This window comes from Lepidochelys kempii, chromosome 1 (assembly GCF_965140265.1).
Source record: "Lepidochelys kempii isolate rLepKem1 chromosome 1, rLepKem1.hap2, whole genome shotgun sequence".
Taxonomy (NCBI): domain Eukaryota; kingdom Metazoa; phylum Chordata; order Testudines; family Cheloniidae; genus Lepidochelys; species Lepidochelys kempii.
This window is the reverse complement of record NC_133256.1, coordinates 7381327-7398744: the sequence shown is the minus strand read 5'-3', so window position 1 is coordinate 7398744 and position 17418 is coordinate 7381327. Positions and strand designations below refer to the sequence as shown.

The following is a 17418-nucleotide window of genomic DNA, read 5'->3' as shown; positions in this document are numbered from 1 at the left end:
AAGATTGTCCTGTGATGAAACGTCCAGGAATACAGCCAACCAAAATTGGTAGCCCTATACTGGATACTGCTTCCAGATCACTCCTGCACTGCATCCCTCTGAGCCTAGCAGGAGAAGGGAATCTGGCTGCTGCAGCTTTGGTTGTCGCTGTACAGGCTGGGACTCCCTGGCCAGCTGGTCTGTTCCAACAGGTTTTTCATAGAAGCAGCATCGGTGCCAGCAATGTGGCTGGCGCAAGGACTGGACTGACGTGGGGCTCGTGGAGCTTTTCTTTCGTAAGCCCCCAGCCCAGGTGCTCAATGAAAGTTAGAACCGTCTGTTAGCTTAGGTGAAACAAGTTGATGATCTCTGTCCAGGCCGGGACACATCCATTGAATCGGGGGGTCAGGGGACAGGGATGCTTGCTCTCTTGATGCCCATGCTGTATCTAAGCTGTGGGCTCTGGACTTGTGTCTCCAGAGCTGTCAGCTGACCCCTTTCAGCTCAAATCACGGACTGAGACCGGGTCTACAATTGCTGATATAGTGATGTCTGTTAGAGGGGTGGTGATGTTTTTTTAAGCAACACTTCACACAGGCAAAAGCTCTAGCATTGACCCAGCAAAAGGGTTGGGTGTATTTATACTGGCAAAACCCTCAAAGGAGTTACTCCAGATCACTGCCCCTCCTGAGTGGCTTAGATAAGCAGCGATCGTCTGTAACATCCCGTCTGGTTGGCCACGACCGCTCCTGTAGCCTCCTAGACAAATTCAGACTGGAAATAAGGCATAAATTTATAATAATTTGTAGTGAGGGCGATTAACCATTGGAACAGTTTACCAAGGTACATGGTGTATTCTCCATCACTGGCAGTTGTTAAATCAAGACTGGCTGTTTTTCTAGAAGGTCTGCTCTAGGGATTATTTGGGGGCAGTTCTCTGGCCTGTGTTATGCAGGCGATCAAACTAGATCAGTGGTTCTCAACCTGTTTACCATTATGGGCCACATACGCAGCTCCCTAAGTTACGTGGGCCGCATCCACACAATATATATACTGCCTGTATGGCCCGGAGGATGTCACATGGGCCGCAGCTGTGTGCTGATTGGGCCGCGGGTTGAGAACCACTGGACAAGATGGTCAGTGTTTATCAGGCCTGGGAGTGGATGAACCTCCCTGGGGACTGCATGGTTCATTACTGGCAGTGGGGGCAGCCTGTTTTTTCCAGTCGCACTGGTGTGGATTGCAAAGATCTTCAGGTACCCAGAGAGCATGAGGGTAGCTTTCTTCCGGCCACTGAAGCGGATATTGGGGGGCTGCTAGAGAAAATGGCCCCGGCAGGAGGTAGGATGGCAAAGTGATTCTGATGGCAAGGAGAGAGGCATTGGACATGTTGGGGTGGTCGATGTAATCCATATATAAATGTCCTTTGTATAAAGTAACCCATTCAGGTGGCTCTGGGAGGGTTGCTTCGGGATCTAAGCTGTTACTCGCATCTGGAACAGGTGAGTTTCCTCTGAAACCAGAGCTGATTCTCCTACTCCCCTTCCTCCTCACCAGGAAGAGGAGACGAAGCGGCTGCTGGAGCCTGCTGTCAGCCCCCCGAACAAGGTGTTAAATGGAGCTGAACAAAATTATCACAGCCTCCCGTCAGCCCGCACGGATGAGCAGGCCATGCTGTCGTCCATCCTCGCCAAGACGGCCACGTAAGTCACAGCGTGGAGCCGCACCCCTGCTTGTGGGGTAGAGGTGTATGCTGGCTTGTGGGGCAGTAGTGGAGGGGCCTCTTCTGGCAGCAGCCAGGGCATGTGCCAACAAGGTGCTTTCCTCTGCCGAGTCAGGGAGCCTGAAGCTAACGGATGGCCGAGTGCTTGGACATTACTCCCATGTCCCTCTGTGGCAGGTTACTTAGTTTGGTGTCAAAATTCTATCAGGACACGTCATCCTAGCATGGTGTGGTCTGGTGGTTGGAGCCAGGACTGTAGGTTCTGGTCTCACCTCTGCCACTGACTTGTGTGGTCTTGAGTATGTCACTTAACCTCGCTGTGGCTCGGTTTCCCTATGTAGCCAATGGGAGACGGAGAGAGGTTGACACCTATGGGGAAGTCTCATTGACTGATGAATAGGGCACTTGGCTGGGAAAGAACAGGTTAAAGACTAGTTAGATAAGTTAAATGTATTCATGTCGGCAGGGCCTGATGGAATTCACCATAGGGTACATAAGGAACTAGCTGAAGCAATCTCACAACCATTGCCAATCATCTTTGAGGACTCATGGAGGATGGGTGACATCCCAGAGGACAGGAAGAGGGCAAACATAGTACTGGTTTTCAAAAAGAGGAACAAAAATGACCTGGAGGATTATAGATTGGTCAGCCTAACTTCAATACCTGGAAAGATACTGTAACAAATTAATAAAGAATCAATTTGTAAGCACCTAGAATATAATAGGATTATGAGGAATAGCCAACATGGACTTGTCAAGAACAAATTATGCCAAGCTAACCGAATTTCCTCCTTTGCCAGAGTAACTTGCCTAGTGGATGGGGAGGGAAGCAGTAGTGGTGATAGATCTTGATTTTAGTAAGGCTTTTGACACAGCCCCATGTGATATTCTCATAAGCAAACTAGGGAAATGTGGTCTAGATGAAATTACTATAATATGGGACACAACTGGTTGAAAGACCATACTCAGAGTAGTTATCAGTGGTTCATTGTCAAAATGGGAGGACTGGTATCTAGTGAGGTCTCGCGGGGTTCAGTCATCGGCCCGGAACTACTCAATATTTGCATTGATGACTTGAATAATTGAGTAGTGTGTACGCTTATAAAATTTCCAGATGACACCAAGCTGGGAAGAGTTGTAAGCACTTTGCTAGGCAGGGTTAGAATTCAAAAGGACCGTCTCAAATCAGAATTGGTCTGAAATCAACAAGAGGAAACAGAGTAAAGACAAGTGCAAAGTACTTTACGTAGGGAGGAACAATCAAATGCATAACTACAAAACAGAGACTAGCTGGCTCGTTGGTAGTACTGCTGAAAAGGATCCTAGAAGGTTATGGTGGATCAGAAATTGAATGAGTCAACAATGTGCTTCAGTTACAACACTCAAGAATTACATTAGCCTTTTTTTGTATGTAAGAGACAGTAGGTAATTGTCCCCCTCTACTCAGCAGTACCGAAGCCTCAGCTGGAGTACTGTGTCCGCTGAAACACACCTGCTCAATGACAATTCCCCAGTAGGTCTCAAAATGTAACTAAGCAGTTTCTAATCCATTGAATGTGTACCATGTTAAATTTATATTGATCTAGTTTTGTAATCAAAATGTCGTGCGGCACAAAGTCAAAGGCTTTACAGAAATCGAAATATGTTATGTCAACACTATTACCTTTATCAACCAACTTTGTAATATTTTTTATATCAAATTAGTTTGACAAGATTTATTTTCCCTGAACTGATGATTTGCATTAATTAAGTTACCCTCCTTCAGTTCATAATTAATTGAGTCCTTTATCAACTGCTCCAATATCTTACCCAGGACTGATGTCAGGCTGACAGGCCTATAATTACCCAAGTCATCCCATTTACCCTTTTTAAAAATTGGCCCAACATTAGCTTTCTTCCAGTCTTCTAGAACTTCCTCAGTGCCCTGACCTACTGAAAGATCAGCATTAATGGTCTAGCGAACTCCTCAGCCAGACCTTTTAAAACTCTTGGAAGCAAGTTATCTGGACCAGTTGACTTAAAAATGTTTGTCTTTAGTAGCTTCTGGTTTAACATCCTGCAGAGATACTAGTGGAATGGACAGTATATTATCTGCATCATCTGTCTTCCCCCAAATACAGAACAGACATATTTATTGAACATCTCTGCCTATTCTGCATTAATATAGATAATTCTACTGTTTCCATCTAGCAACTGACCAGTACCATTGTCAGGATTCTTTTTGTTCCTAATATATATTTTTAAAAATCTTTCTTACTGTCCTTAACGTTGCTGGCCATAGATTTCCCCTTTTGTCCCTTGGCTTCCCTTATCAGTTGTCTACAATTCCTAACTTCTGACTTACATTCATTACTCTCAGCTTCCCCTTTCTTCCATTTGTTATATATACTTTACAGAAGCCCAACCTGTTCTGCTTCAGAATGGCATCATTACTACTTTATGGAGGCTTAAATGGTGCAGAACATGGAAATTGTGCAAAGACCCTACAGTTCTCTGTAACTTCCCCTCTGACTGAAACACAGCCTTCCAAGCTGGGTCAGACCAAGCCCATGGCATGTGTAGTGCCTGACTCTGATGATGACAAACACCTGTTATGGATCCTCACAGCATATGCTAATAGGCTGCCGAGCTCCTTGAGTGTATGGAAGGGAGTTCTAACCCAGCGGAGGTGCTCATCTGTGTCTCAGTCTAGCTATAATGTAGTCTCCAAGGCGCTTTTACCATCAAAAGCAACAACTGTAGACAATGCATCAAATATGACTCCATTGTGGGCTACAAAACTAGGGCTGATTTGGCTCATCGCACTGTGTCTGGAGGAGGATTTTATAGCTACAGAGCATAGTTACTGAAGGTTCTAGACCATTTCTGCTTGGTAAGCAGGTTATACTTGCTGGATCGCCAGCTACCATGAGACCAGCTGCGGGGATAAGGCAGCAGAGTGGCTGAGCTTGGATCTGTGCTGTTCACACAGGTGCTCACGGTCCCCCAAGAGCAGGCTCTCTGCAGAAATCACTGGGCGGGATTATCTGGCCCGCTTGCTGCAGGAGGTTGGACTGGATGGTCATACTGGCCTGGATCTGTGAATCTCTTCTACAGTCCTGGCCACGGTGCGAGAACTAACCAGGTCTGGGAGTCAGGAACCTCTGAGCCCCTCTGGCCTTGGCGAGTTGCTTAATTCTTCCCTACCCATCTGTAAAATGGAGGGAATCAGAAGATGGTCCTGGCTCAAAGGAAAGCTTGCACTGGGTTTAAAGCACCCCACCCCCGTGCTGCAAGCCGCCAGTGTAGGAATGCAGGGGCCAAGGGGTGTAATATGGTCACAAGCTCCAAATCAGTGCACAGGCATCCCTTTGCTTTCCCCACTAGCTGCAGGTGGCAGAGAAGCCCTGTTAAGAGGATGTCAGGGACTGAGCCTTGGTGCTGAGCTCCCTCTTAGTAAGGAACTAGAGAGTGGGAGCTCGTCACTTCCCATCTATACCTTAGCACCTTCCATCTGAGGATCTCAAAGCGCTTACTCCTCACAACCCTTGTAAAGGAGAGAGAAGGATCGCCCCCACTTTGCAGTTGGGAAGCTGAGGCAGAGGTTAAGTGACGTGCCCAAGGTTACAGCACTAGGCTGTGTCAGAGGCTGGAGCAGAACCCAGGTCTCCTGACTCCTAGTGCGCTGCTTTAGCCATCGAGGGCTGCAGGCTGAGTCTGACTCCAGAGCTAGTGAGAAGTGCGGTCAGCTCAGTGACGCATCCATGCAGTGAGCTCATGGACTGGAATGGATCTCACTGCGAGTCAGCCTCTTCCATGCCACTTGAAGACACTTGGCTTCGTAGAATCATAGAATATCAGGGTTGGAAGAGACCTCAGGAGGTCATCTAGTCCAACCCCCTACTCAAAACAGGACCCACCCCAACTGATGAGGTGGCTCTGTGCAGGCTGGGGTGTTTGGGGTGCAGAAGGGTGCTCCAGGTTGGGACCAAGGGGTTCAGAGGGCAGGAGGGGGCTCTGGGCTGAGGCAGGGAGTTGAGGTGCAGGGTGGGGGATTCAGGGGTACAGGCTCTGGGTGGTGCTTACCTCAAGCAGCTCCCAGAAGCAGTGGCATGTCCCTTCTCCAACCCTTATGCAGAGGCGTGGCCAGGCGGCTCTGCACACTGTCCTGTCTGCAGGCGCCAGCCCCGCAGCTCCCAGAAGGAGTGGTTCGCAGCCAATGGGAGCTACAGGGGGCAGCACTTGAGGCGGAAGCAGCATGCGGAGAGCCCCGAGGCTGCCCCTAGGTGTTGGAGCTGAAGCGGGGACATGCTGCTGCTTCCGGGAGAAGCGCAGCAAGCCCCTGACCCTGCTTCCCAGCTGGAGCTCAAGGGCCAGATTAAAAGGCCTGATGAGCCGGACGTGGCCCATGGGCTGTAGTTTGCCCACCCCTGGTTTATACCTATCTCTGACACTGTTCCAGTCATGTGCATTTCCCCACGCAGTCTCTGTTATTCCAGTCACATCCTAGTTCCTTGACTGTGCCAGGACTTCCAATTCTTCCTGCTTGTTTCCCAGGGTGCTTGCATTCATGTACAGGCACCTAGGATAACTAGCCGATCGCCCTGCTTTCTCAGTATGAATCAGGAGGCCTCCCCTGTTGCACCCTCCTCCTTGTGTTTCCTCCCAGTATCCCACTTGCTCACTTACCGCAGGGCTTAGGACACCATCCCCCTTAGATCATCATCCCTTAATAGAACCAAGCTTGCCCTGCCACAGCAGGGATGTCAGGGCATGGGGATGCTGCCCCCATCTTCGAGGGGGAGGGTATTCACCAACTGTGGTGCCTGGCACTGGCGAGTGTTTGCTCCAAGGGCGTGGGTGGGCCGTGATGGCTCAGGAAGTTGGGGCAGGAGACAAGAGCCACCCACTAACAGCAGCCGAACCTGCATCTTGTATCTTTCCCCAGTAACATCATTGATGTGTCGGCTGCAGATTCCCAGGGAATGGAGCAGCATGAGTACATGGACAGAGCCAGGCAATACAGGTAATGGACTGTCCTGGTGCGGGGTGACTGGGGCTTTGTGCGAGAGGATCCCCCAGGGCTGCCCGGTTGTGGGCGGAAGAACCGGTGGTGTAATGCGCCCTGCGTTCCATCTGTTACTCGCTCCCGAGGCACCGGGGGGAGCAGTGGGTGTCTGGCCAGGGAATCCCAGCTGCATGTCCCGGGGCTGCCCCAGGGTAGTGGGGAGGCATCTGAACGTGCCAGCAAAACCTAATGTGTGACAGGAGACGTGGCACCTCGTGAGGAGTGGGGGAGAGGGTCTGCTCCCATCTAGCAACCCACATCCCCTCACGCCAAAGAAGCCAAAGGTTGCACTGGCCTGCCTTCCTTGGGCCCCTTTACAGCGTGTTGTGATACTGGTGAGACCCAGGCCCTGCCGTCTTCCATCAACCGCTGTCCAACCCACTTCCGCTAAAGCCCAGCTCTACTGGTGTCTTCCTGATGGAAGCAAAGGCCCCAGGTTCCCTGAGCCATCTAGCTCTACCCTAATGAACTGGGTATTTGGCAGCAACGCTTGGCTGGCCCTCAGGACAGGCCTCGTGTGCCGGGCATTGGGATGTTTAAATACTGCTCCTGCGTGAATAATGTCTGCGTTCTCCGTCTGAGGGAAAGTCGGGGAGGCTCCAAGTGGGCCCCCTCCACAGCTGGAAGGCTGGTTGGGTATGCGATGCCCCCCAGTGATCCCCTTCCTGGGACTGTCCCCGCATTGTGTGAGTGCAGTCAGATTTTCCCTCGGGCTGCCCTGTGGGGGGGGGCTGACTGCACTGCATGGGCCTCTGCCCGCTGGGAGCTCACTGCTGACTCTCTCTGCTCTCCCCTGGCTCTAGCACACGACTGGCAATGCTGAGTAACAACCTGACGCACTGGAAGAAGCTCCCGCCTCTGCCGTCTCTGACCAGCCAACCGCATCAAGTGCTAGCGAGCGAGACTGTCCCCTATCCAGACTTGCAGCAGGTGAGGAGCCTGGGGCATGCCCTCCCTCGTGCCAGGCAGGGATACCAAAGACCTTCGAGTGCTCTTGCCCGTCCCAGGGCCAGGCAGGCTGGCTCCCTGCCCCTTCCCCTGGGGTCTGTCCAGTTCTAACTCTCCAAGCACAGGGGATCGCCCTGGGAGATGATTCCTCTGTCCCAGAGATCTTGCTCTTGGCAAGCTTTCCCTCAGACTGCGCCTCAATTTTCCTTTGCTCGGTTTCATCCCATTCCTAGTTTTACTACATGAAAGCCAAACTTTCCTCTCCTTCCTGGCTGGTTACACCACCCCAGTACTGGGTGGTGGCCCCGCTCCTCTTTAGATGCTTTGTCCAAGCTCTACAGATCCTGTTTCTGCTCATCCCTCCTGTCGTTCTGCCCCCCCCAACGTCGAAATGTGGATCTTCTGACTGTAAAAGTGGCACCGTGGCCTCAGGGTTCCCGTCCGCTGCAGGTCAGATTTGTGCAGTTGAAAAGTTAGACGGCTCCGACTGCTGTTGCCCCACATTGCCCTGGGATGTGAGCGCCAAGGTGGGCTGCTTGTGCCTCACGTCCGCTGGTGCAGGCCGTGCAGAGTCCAGTACTCTCAGTGGGTTTGCACAGGTGTAACGGGAACTGGGCAACCGATTCTCTTGCTGATGCACAAGAAGGAACAGACCCCAAAGCTGGATTGGCTCAACAAGACGAAGAGGAAAAACGCTGAGGTCGCTCGTCAGCACCTCAGACCTGCTCCGTGTGTGCGACTTGAAGCTGGCAGAGTTAAGGCAGTCCTGTTTCGGTGCCTTCCCAAACAGCATTTCCATTGCTGTCTAGGTCAGAACACGAGAACCAGTGTGATGCGAATGCCGTGGAGGCAGCGCAACCCTCCATCGGCCACGTTGGCCCAGCTAGTAAAGCACGTGGGCTTGGGCAGAATGAAGCCAGCTGTCCCTGCACTGCCTGAGCCCAGCTGAGCGTGTAAAAACATCCTGGGTTTTAGATGGCTCCTACGGACACATTAGCATTTTAAACCACACGTGCCCATGCATCCGTGCATGGAGTAGTGGCACGCCAGCTCCCCCGCCACGCGGCGGGTTTTATTCCCTTCCCAGCTGGCTCAGTAAATCACTGTGCACTGCCGGAGCCCCCCAGCATGCCTGCTGCATAGTGCCTATGGATTTCTCTTGATCTGTAGTTGGGAGCAAGCACACAAGGAGACCGCATAGTCTCTCCTTTCTAAGCCCTGCTGCTACTTGCCACCAGGTGAGGCTGGCTAGTGGGAGTGAGGGGCTGGCTTGTTAAGGGCCAGGGTTCAGGAATGTAGACACTTTCTTCCACCGAGTCCTCTTGCCATCAGCTCAGCTAAGCAATGGGCATGACCTCACTGATTAGCCGGGACTTCTAGAACTATAGACACGCTGAGTCCGTCCCACCTCGGGCTCTGCTCTAAGCGGATTTCCTACCTCACCAGGGTTTGGCCAGTAACTGGACGGGAACAAATGGTGGTGCCGTCTTAGGAGATGGCATTTGTTGTGCGTCGGTTCTGAATCAGTCCTCCAGCACGGAGTAAGCGGCGCTGCTGGAGACGTGTCCTTGGGGATAAGATAAAAACACTGCGGCTTTGACAAAAAATGGGCCGTGTGAGTGTTGGCGCCGATGTCCAGGGCGAATTCCAACTCTGGCAACTGCTTCCAGTTCCATTTGGATACATTGTCCCCCTCCCATCCTGTGCTGTCCTGTGCAGAACTAAATAGCTGCCCCATCCCACTCCAGAGGCGGCTGCATTCTTGTCATGTGTGAATGCACTCCCTGGGGAAAGCTTGTAAGTCGGTAAAGTCCTTGGGATGAAACGCTTAATTTTCCCACAGATTATCTTCCAAACTAAGTTGCTGCTGTTCCTTGGAAACGTAGCTCCAATGGAGTAGCAAGCTGCTATGGGATATAGTGTCCATAATAAGCACACCTCTTGAATTTGGTTCCAAGATCCCATCACCTTGGGGGTCTCTCTCCCTTTGGTGGTTGGAGGTCTCTAAAACGAGCCTCTGGGCACTGAGCGGTCCGCTAGTTTTGTGTGATGTGGGGTCAGTGTGGCTTACCACTGGAGCTGTTGAAAAGCTCTTGCCAAAAATCATGATAGTCTGTTTTTTTTTCACTATAAACACAATGTCTTGCAGCAAATGTCTGCTTTCTGTGGGCAACTTCAGCTCTTGTTTAAAAAGTCAGAGACCTGAAAACCAAAACTTTCTATTCAGAAATGTCTAAACATGATTTGACGCTTTTTGATCAACACAGTGTTTTGCAATTCCCAAATCAGCATCTTTCTCTTAATTCTGTTTGATGCTAAACCGCATTCTTCTGAGCTCCCACAGTGTCTTATGGGAGTTGTAGTTTGAGTGCCTTGTACCCCCATTTTCCTCTGTGGGCTGAACTCCTGGGCTGGACTACATTTCCCAAGATGCATCACAGTGGGTCAGCAAGAGGGAAGACTGATGCATCATGGGAAATGTAGTGTCACCAGGCAAGCCAGCCAATGGAGGCACCCAAACTGTAACTCCCATGAGGCTGTTCAGATGGACCCAGTCTAATGTCAAACTGACTTGAAACCAATGTGGCGATTTGGTGTGACAAATGGAAGTGTTTTCATTCGAGCTGACGCAATGGGATGTTCACTCTGGTTTCTGGCACAGCTGAATTTTTCCAGGGGGCGGGAGGGATGCTTGTTCTGACCAGCTCCACTAACCACCGGTAGAAGACTCTCAAACTGCTGCAAGCCCTAGAAGTTAAAGTGCGCGTCCGGTCAGCTTTGTGACTAATGCCTTGGGTGGGTTCTCCTTTCCCACAGTTCTAGGGAGCTCCGGAGGCCTCTTGGGCCGGTAGCCACATGGAAACCCTGCTTCAGTTGCCATTGCTGGAAGGTGGGGGATGGGGAGGAGCATGCAGTGGGGCTTCCCCGATTCAGAGCTTTGTGGGGCGATCCTGGCGCTGCCGTGGCCAATGGTAGCCCCCGGTTTGTTTGCCTTCACCGTGGCAGAGTGTGAATACTATTGGATCGCATGCATGCGTCTGGAAGGGGAAAGGTGATCTCTGCGCAGGGAGCACACAGTTGGACTCCCTGCCTCTGGGCTGGAGCCATCTTCACGCCTGCTGGGGCCTTAGGCTTTCCAGTCTGTCTATAAATGGAACATCCCTGGGGAAAATGTGGCTCTTTGTGGCGGGGGCAGCCGGAGCATGGGCAGTGCCGACTTCCCCCGTGCTGCCCTTCCGGTGTGCCGCAGCCTAGACTGGCTTGCTCAGAGGCCCCTGCTGAGATGAAGATGGGGGGGGGGGGGGCTCTTTGGGACGGAAGGCAGTGGCTGTAATGGCTTTAGCTGCTGAGTGATCCCCCTCCGAGCTGTCACTCACGCTGCTGCCCCTGGTTCTTGCCCACAGGTCTCCCGGATAGCCGCCTATGCCTTCAGTGCGCTCTCGCAGATCCGAGTGGACGCGAAAGAAGAACTGGTTGTACAGTTTGGGATCCCGTGAGCACGCTCGCCCAAGAGCACCTCTTTCACTTGTTTTTTCTTTGCTTTTTTTCCTCCCTCCAATCGGCGTCTCGCCGCTACGGAACTTGTACATAGCCCAGATGACCGACTAATCACAAAGGAGACAATAACCACCACTTAGGCCAGCCTGCTCTAGGCTTTCCCTTTCTCTTGTGTGGGAGGGGCAGGCCAGGCCAGGCCAACATAGATGGGTTGGGGGGAGGGGCTTTATCACATAGGAAGCCTTTATTGCACAGTGTTGACCACAAAGAGAAGAATCTCTCTAGTCACTGGAGCGGCCCTGGGGAAGGAGCAGGGGTAGTGCGGCCGCCTGGCTCTTCAGTCAAGGCAGATTGCAGTATTTATACCTAGTTGCCACCTGTAATATTATTGGTTGGGGGAGGGGGAAATGGTTGTGTTCACGGTGACACACTGGAAATTCACCCCGCGTAGCATTGGTTTAAAAGCTTTCCCACGACGATCATGGTTAGTTTCAGGGGTGGGGCAGGACCGAGTTATATTTTTAAAGGACACACCGCAACAAATTGTGGGTGCCGGGGTCTGAGGCTCTGCTCGCAGGACTGGCTGTTTCTAACACCACTTGTTTTTACATGGTTGAACCTTTGTATTTTATTATTATTTTTTTTTTTGGGCCATAATAGATAAAATACATTCATCCAACGCCCCAGTCTCCTCTGTCCCTTCTTTTCAAGCCACATCCCAGGAGCTCGTGTGGAGATCTTGGGTGAGAAGGAGCTGGCAGGGTCTGCCAGGAGGAGCTGGTCTCGTTATCAAGCATAGAATCATAGAATACCAGGGTTGGAAGGGACCTCAGGAGGTCATCTAGTCCAACCCCTTGCTTAAAGCAGGATCAATCCCCAACTAAATCATCCAGCCAGGGCTTTGTCAAGCCTGACCTTAAAAACCTCTAAGGAAGGAGATTCCACCAACTGCCTAGGTAACCCATTCCAGTGCTTCACCATCCACCTAGATAGTGTTTCCTAATATCCAACCTAAACCTCCCCCACTGCAACTTGAGACCATTACTCCTCGTTCTGTCATCTGCTACCACTGAGAACAGTCTAGATCCATCGTCTTTGGAACCCCCTTTCAGGTAGTTGAAAGCAGCTATCAAATCCCCCCTCATTCTTCTCTTCTGCAGACTAAATAATCCCAGTTCCCTCAGCGATAATGGAGCTTGGACCCAGTTAGTGGCCTGGGTTGTGGTCACACACATGCGATGGGCTGTGATTTAGTAGGGGTGTGGAACAACCCAGCTCCATTGCCGGGACTGTCCGACTTGGTCTCCCTCCCTCACTTTGCACCGTTGACTTGTTCTCTGAGCTCTCTGCGATAAGCTCTTAGAAACGCTAAGACTTCCAGCCGCACGGTGGTGACGAACGCTCCTGGTATAATTCATACTTGGGGCCCTATCAAATTCACAGCCATGAAAAACATGTCATGGACCGTGAAATCTGGTCTACCCCCATGAAATCTGGTCTTTTTGTGTGCTTTTACCCTATACTATACAGATTTCACGGGGGAGACCAGAGTTTATCAAATTGCGGGTCCTGACCCAAAAGGGAGTTTCAGGGGGATCACAAAATTATTTTAGGGGTATTGCCACTTTTACTTCTGTGCTGCCTTCAGAGCTGGGCGGCCAGAGAGCAGCGGCTGTTAGCCAGGCGCCCAGCTCTGAAGGCAGCGCTCCCCCAGCAGCAGCCCAGAAGGAAGGGGGGCAACGCCAGACCCGGCCACCCTCCCTTCTGCGCTGCTGCTGTCGGAGCTGGGTGGCTGGAGAGTGGCGGCTGTTGGCCGAGGGCCCAGCTCTGCAGGCAGCAGCGCAGAAGTAAGGGTAGCAGTACCACCCCCTCATTATACTCTATGCGTCAGGACCCTACAATTACAACACCATGAAATTTCAGATTTAAATAGCTGAAATCATGACATTTACTATTTTTAAAATCCTATGGCTGTGAAATTGATGAAAATGGACCATGAATTTTGTAGGGCCCTATTCATACGGAGTCCTTTCCTGCAGCCCTGTGTTCATTAGTGCTACTTGGCTCAGCTTGTATCAAATGTGAATTGCCTGGCAAAGATGTCTCAACTGTGTTGACCAAAGGTGTTAGGAATGGTCTCCCGTGCAGAGTGGTGGATCTCTCCCTGCGGCTCTGGGTCTTGCATTCCCACCCACTGACCAGCAGGACTTCTCAGGGATGTACCTGTCTCTGCTAATGCCCTAGGGGCGTGACTCCCTCATAGGTACTGACCCAGGACCTACCTGGGCCAAGGCATGCTGTGTGGCTGGAGGAGCACTCCCAGACGAGATGGCCACCTGTCACTGAAGAGACCACTGAGTGCACAAGAGATGAGGAGTTAGTTCTGTTGTCCTGCCCTAAATTGTAGCTTAGCTCACGGCAACCTGCCTCTCTAAATTCCTCTGCCATAAGGTCTCCTCACTCTGCCTAAACCAAGCCTGCAGCCTATCACAGCTGCCCTTGCCCATCCTTGTTGAAGGCAAAGTGACCACCTGATGGGGGTCCTTGTAGTTCAGAATCCAAGGCCAGCTTTCCCCTTAGGGCCCCAGTCTCTACCAACTAAATAGTCTGCCCTACTATTGCACAGCCTAGCTAAGGCTATCCAAGCAGCTTTCAACTCCCTACATGCAGTAGGTCCATGTTAAACACTGTACAGAGGGGAAACTGAGGCACCGGGCTTTAAGAGACTCGTCCAAGCAAACTGACTCCCAGTCCTGGGCATGATTGCCCATCCTCCCCAAGAACAAGTTGATGCCAGCTGACTTGCTCTGGTTTGTGAAGACCTCACTGAAGGTTCTTTCTGCCAATACGCTGCTCTAGGGAATCACAGAGCCACCCTGTCTGTAGAGCAGGCTGGGGGGCTGGATCAGCTCCTTGCATGTAAAACTTGTCTTGGGACAGTCTTTAATCTAACAGGCGCCCATTCTGGTCATCAAAGCAGGCAACTGTGGGCAATGTTAGTTTCTAGCACAGTTCTAGCCTTACAGGAAGGATTTTAAAATCTTCTCCTCTGACCCTGGCCAGCTGCTGGCTCTGAACTCTGTTTCCTTCTCAGCTTTGGGGAACTGCCTATCAAGCTGCCTCAAAGTAGCTCCCAAACAACCCATGCTGGCTTCTTCAAATGCCACCCTGGCTGCTGCTGCCTGCTACCAGAAATGCTCCTGACATAAAGGTGAGACCCAGAGGCCTTGTGACTCCAGCTATGTCTACATGTGCTGCAGTCAAACCTTTGGTTGCAGTGTAGACGTAACTGGGCTACTTTGGTCCAGCTAGTTTGAGTAACAGGAGCATACTCAGTATCTCAGATGGGTTATGCAGTCCGCGCTGCCACAGCTTTCCCCATATTGTTTGAGCTAGCGTGCTCAAAGCTAACTCAGGTACATCTATATGGGCAGAAGTCATAGGTGCTGGAACAAGGGGTGCTGGGGGTGCTGCTGCACCCTCTGGCTTGAAGTGGTTTCTACCCTATTACAGGGTTTACAGTCTGGTTCGATGGCTCTCTGCACCCCCACGACACAAATTGTTCCAGCACCCTTGGCAGCAGTCACGGCTCTGAGTGCAGCAGGGACATACCCTCCATTGTAATCAAAACCCGTGTTCTGTGTGGCACAATCGATCTAACAAGCATTCAGATTGTCGAGTTGATATGGATGAGCTGCACTGGCTTCAGATCAGATCGTCGGTGGAAACAATAGAACAACTGCATTTATCTGTAATACTGCTCCGGGATGGGCTGCTTTGCAATCTAGACATTATGTGACTGCAACAAAACAAGGGTATGAAACCGCACCTCCTCAAGGCAGCTGGAGCAGTCCCACCAAAAGCTGTGTAGTCTGAATTTTTTCAGTCTAGTAAGCTTCTTGAAATGAAAAAATCCACTGGTTTTTCCACTCGTTTGCTCTGCTCACAATTTGGATCCCTGAGATAAGGTGCCGATTTTTAACAGAGAGGGCAATTGGAACATCCTCCCTTGGGCTGCGGTGGATTCTGCACATCATAATCTTTAAACGGCCATTGGTTGGCTTTCTAAGGCTATGTCTACACTACCGCAGTAAGTCGACCTCAGCTACGTTATTCACGTATCTGGAGTTGTGTAGCTAAGGTTGACTTACCGCGGTAGTGTAGACATAAAGTCGACCTTAACTACACAACTCCAGATACATGAATAACGTAGCTGGACTTGACGTAGCTTAGGTCGACTTACCACGGGGTCCAAACTCCGCTGGGTCGATGGGAGACATTCTCCCGTCGACTTACCTTACTCTTCTCGTTTCGGGTAGAGTACTGGGGTCGACTGGAGAGTGATCTGCGGTCGATTTGGCGGGTCTTTACTCGACCCACTAAATCAATGCTCTGGGGATTGATGCAGCGGGGTTGATGGGGGGTGGGGGTGTAGTGTAGACATAGCCAAAGAGATGCTCTAGTCAACCACATGTTACTGGCCTTGCTGTAGGACCACAGGGCGCAGTTCTCTGGCCAGGACTGTGCACGTCAGCCTAGATGATCTGTGCTCTCATCTGGTCTGAGCCTATGGAAATCATGGAGCCGTGTCAAGAAATTGGACCACTTTCAAAAATTTGAAATTCCACGTGGGAAAGAGTTGACGTGTTTAATAGTGCGCCAGCAAAACTGGGGCAAGGACCCCTCAGACCATTAACTCCGGAGCGTCTCTACCACCTGCTCCTGGTACAGCTGGTTGAGTTCATTCCTGTTCCTGCGGCCAAGGGATGGGGATTTCCAGGCACAAGGGGAAGGACTGATGCAAGGCGATTGCCACCCCCAGTCACTCTGGTTTGTGGAGCTGGCCTGAGCATCCCAGGCAGCCATGGTTTTGGGTGGCTGGCTCAGCAGCATTAACACATTAGGGTCTTTAGGGAGAGGATCACAACTCTCTCTCTCTTCCCCCCCCCCCCATACCATCACTAAAGGGGTTGTCTTAAACTTCTGCTTTAGCAAGGCTGGCAGCTGCTTGGGTCTTAAGTGCACTGCAGCCCCTGGGCAAGCACAGGGAACGTGGGGGCAGGGGCTTGTGCTAAAGGAGAGCTGGGAGAGGGCGGTGCAGCCTTGCCAGGCTGAATTTCACCCCTTTGCCACCGTTTTTTCTCAGTCTGAGGAGACGCTGTCTTCAGCAAGGCACATCTGCTGGGCTGCATGTCCCTGCAGGTGGGAGAGCCTTCAGGGGTGGAGAAGCAGGTTGTGTGCCACTTTGCCCCAGGGCAGAGGGGAGCCAGGCAGGTGCTGTGCTACACCCCTCCCTTGCGTGGCCAATGGCTCCTTTGGCATGGTTAGAGGCTGGTGTCACTTAGAGCAGCCTGAGGTTGCTCTCAACTATGCCAGATCCAGTGTAGAACTAGCCACAGATGGAACGCTGGCTCCCTCCCCACACTGTACTTCTCGGAGAAGGGAGCTCCTGGGCCAGATAGTATCTACCCAATTGGGGCCTTACCGAAGCCTCTCTAGTCACTGAAGTGGCCTTGGGGAAGCAGTAGGGACAATGAACAGCTGGAGGTGGGGGAAGATGGGTCTGGGAGGGGAATGGGTCTGACAGCACGGAACCAGTGCTAGTCCCAGGCCCTCACCTAGCCCACTGGGCATGCACTATCAGTTAACGGTCAGGGATTGGATTCAGAGTAGCAGCCGTGTTAGTCTGTATTCGCAAAAAGAAAAGCAGTACTTGTGGCACCTTAGAGACTAACCAATTTATTTGAGCAAAGCTTTCATGAGCTACAGCTCGCTTCATCCAATGAAGCGAGCTGTAGCTCACGAAAGCTTTGCTCAAATGAATTGGTTAGTCTCTAAGGTGCCACAAGTACTGCTTTTCTTTAGGGAGCGGATTGCCACTCTACCCTAGTGGCACCCATGCCTGGGCTGGCTCGAACATGCTTTGCCTCTTATCAGCCGAGCTTCTGATTTGCCTCTGGGCAAACTCTGCCTCTGGGAAGACAAAGGGCGAAGTGACAATTTCCTGTCGTGGGGGAGGAGGGAGTGAAGAAAGGGGCTGGAGCAGTTGCGCTAGAAGCCTCTTGGGGAAGTGATGACAGTGGCAGGCAGGGACTTGCATGGGGATGACATGACTAGCTCAGGACCCTGTGGCACAAGGGAAACCTGGCTGGCTCATTAAACACTAAAGCCCAGGGGGCAGGGCAGAGTAGCCTTAGAAGCTGCAGGCCTCATGACTGATGGG

At 51.6% G+C, this 17418-nt stretch overlaps 1 protein-coding gene across 1 annotated transcript in view; it reads left to right on the top strand.

The window, feature by feature from the left end:
- LAMTOR1 (late endosomal/lysosomal adaptor, MAPK and MTOR activator 1) overlaps positions 1–11877 on the top strand; it is a 29614-nt gene extending 17737 nt beyond the window's left edge. Inside the window, exons 2-5 of the mRNA XM_073333556.1 lie at positions 1537–1682; positions 6630–6707; positions 7553–7679; positions 11102–11877. Of these exons, the coding sequence (XP_073189657.1) occupies positions 1537–1682; positions 6630–6707; positions 7553–7679; positions 11102–11194 (444 nt within the window). The 3' untranslated portion in view covers positions 11195–11877. The remainder of the gene's footprint in view (positions 1–1536; positions 1683–6629; positions 6708–7552; positions 7680–11101) is intronic.
- The last annotated feature ends 5541 nt before the right edge of the window (positions 11878–17418 follow it).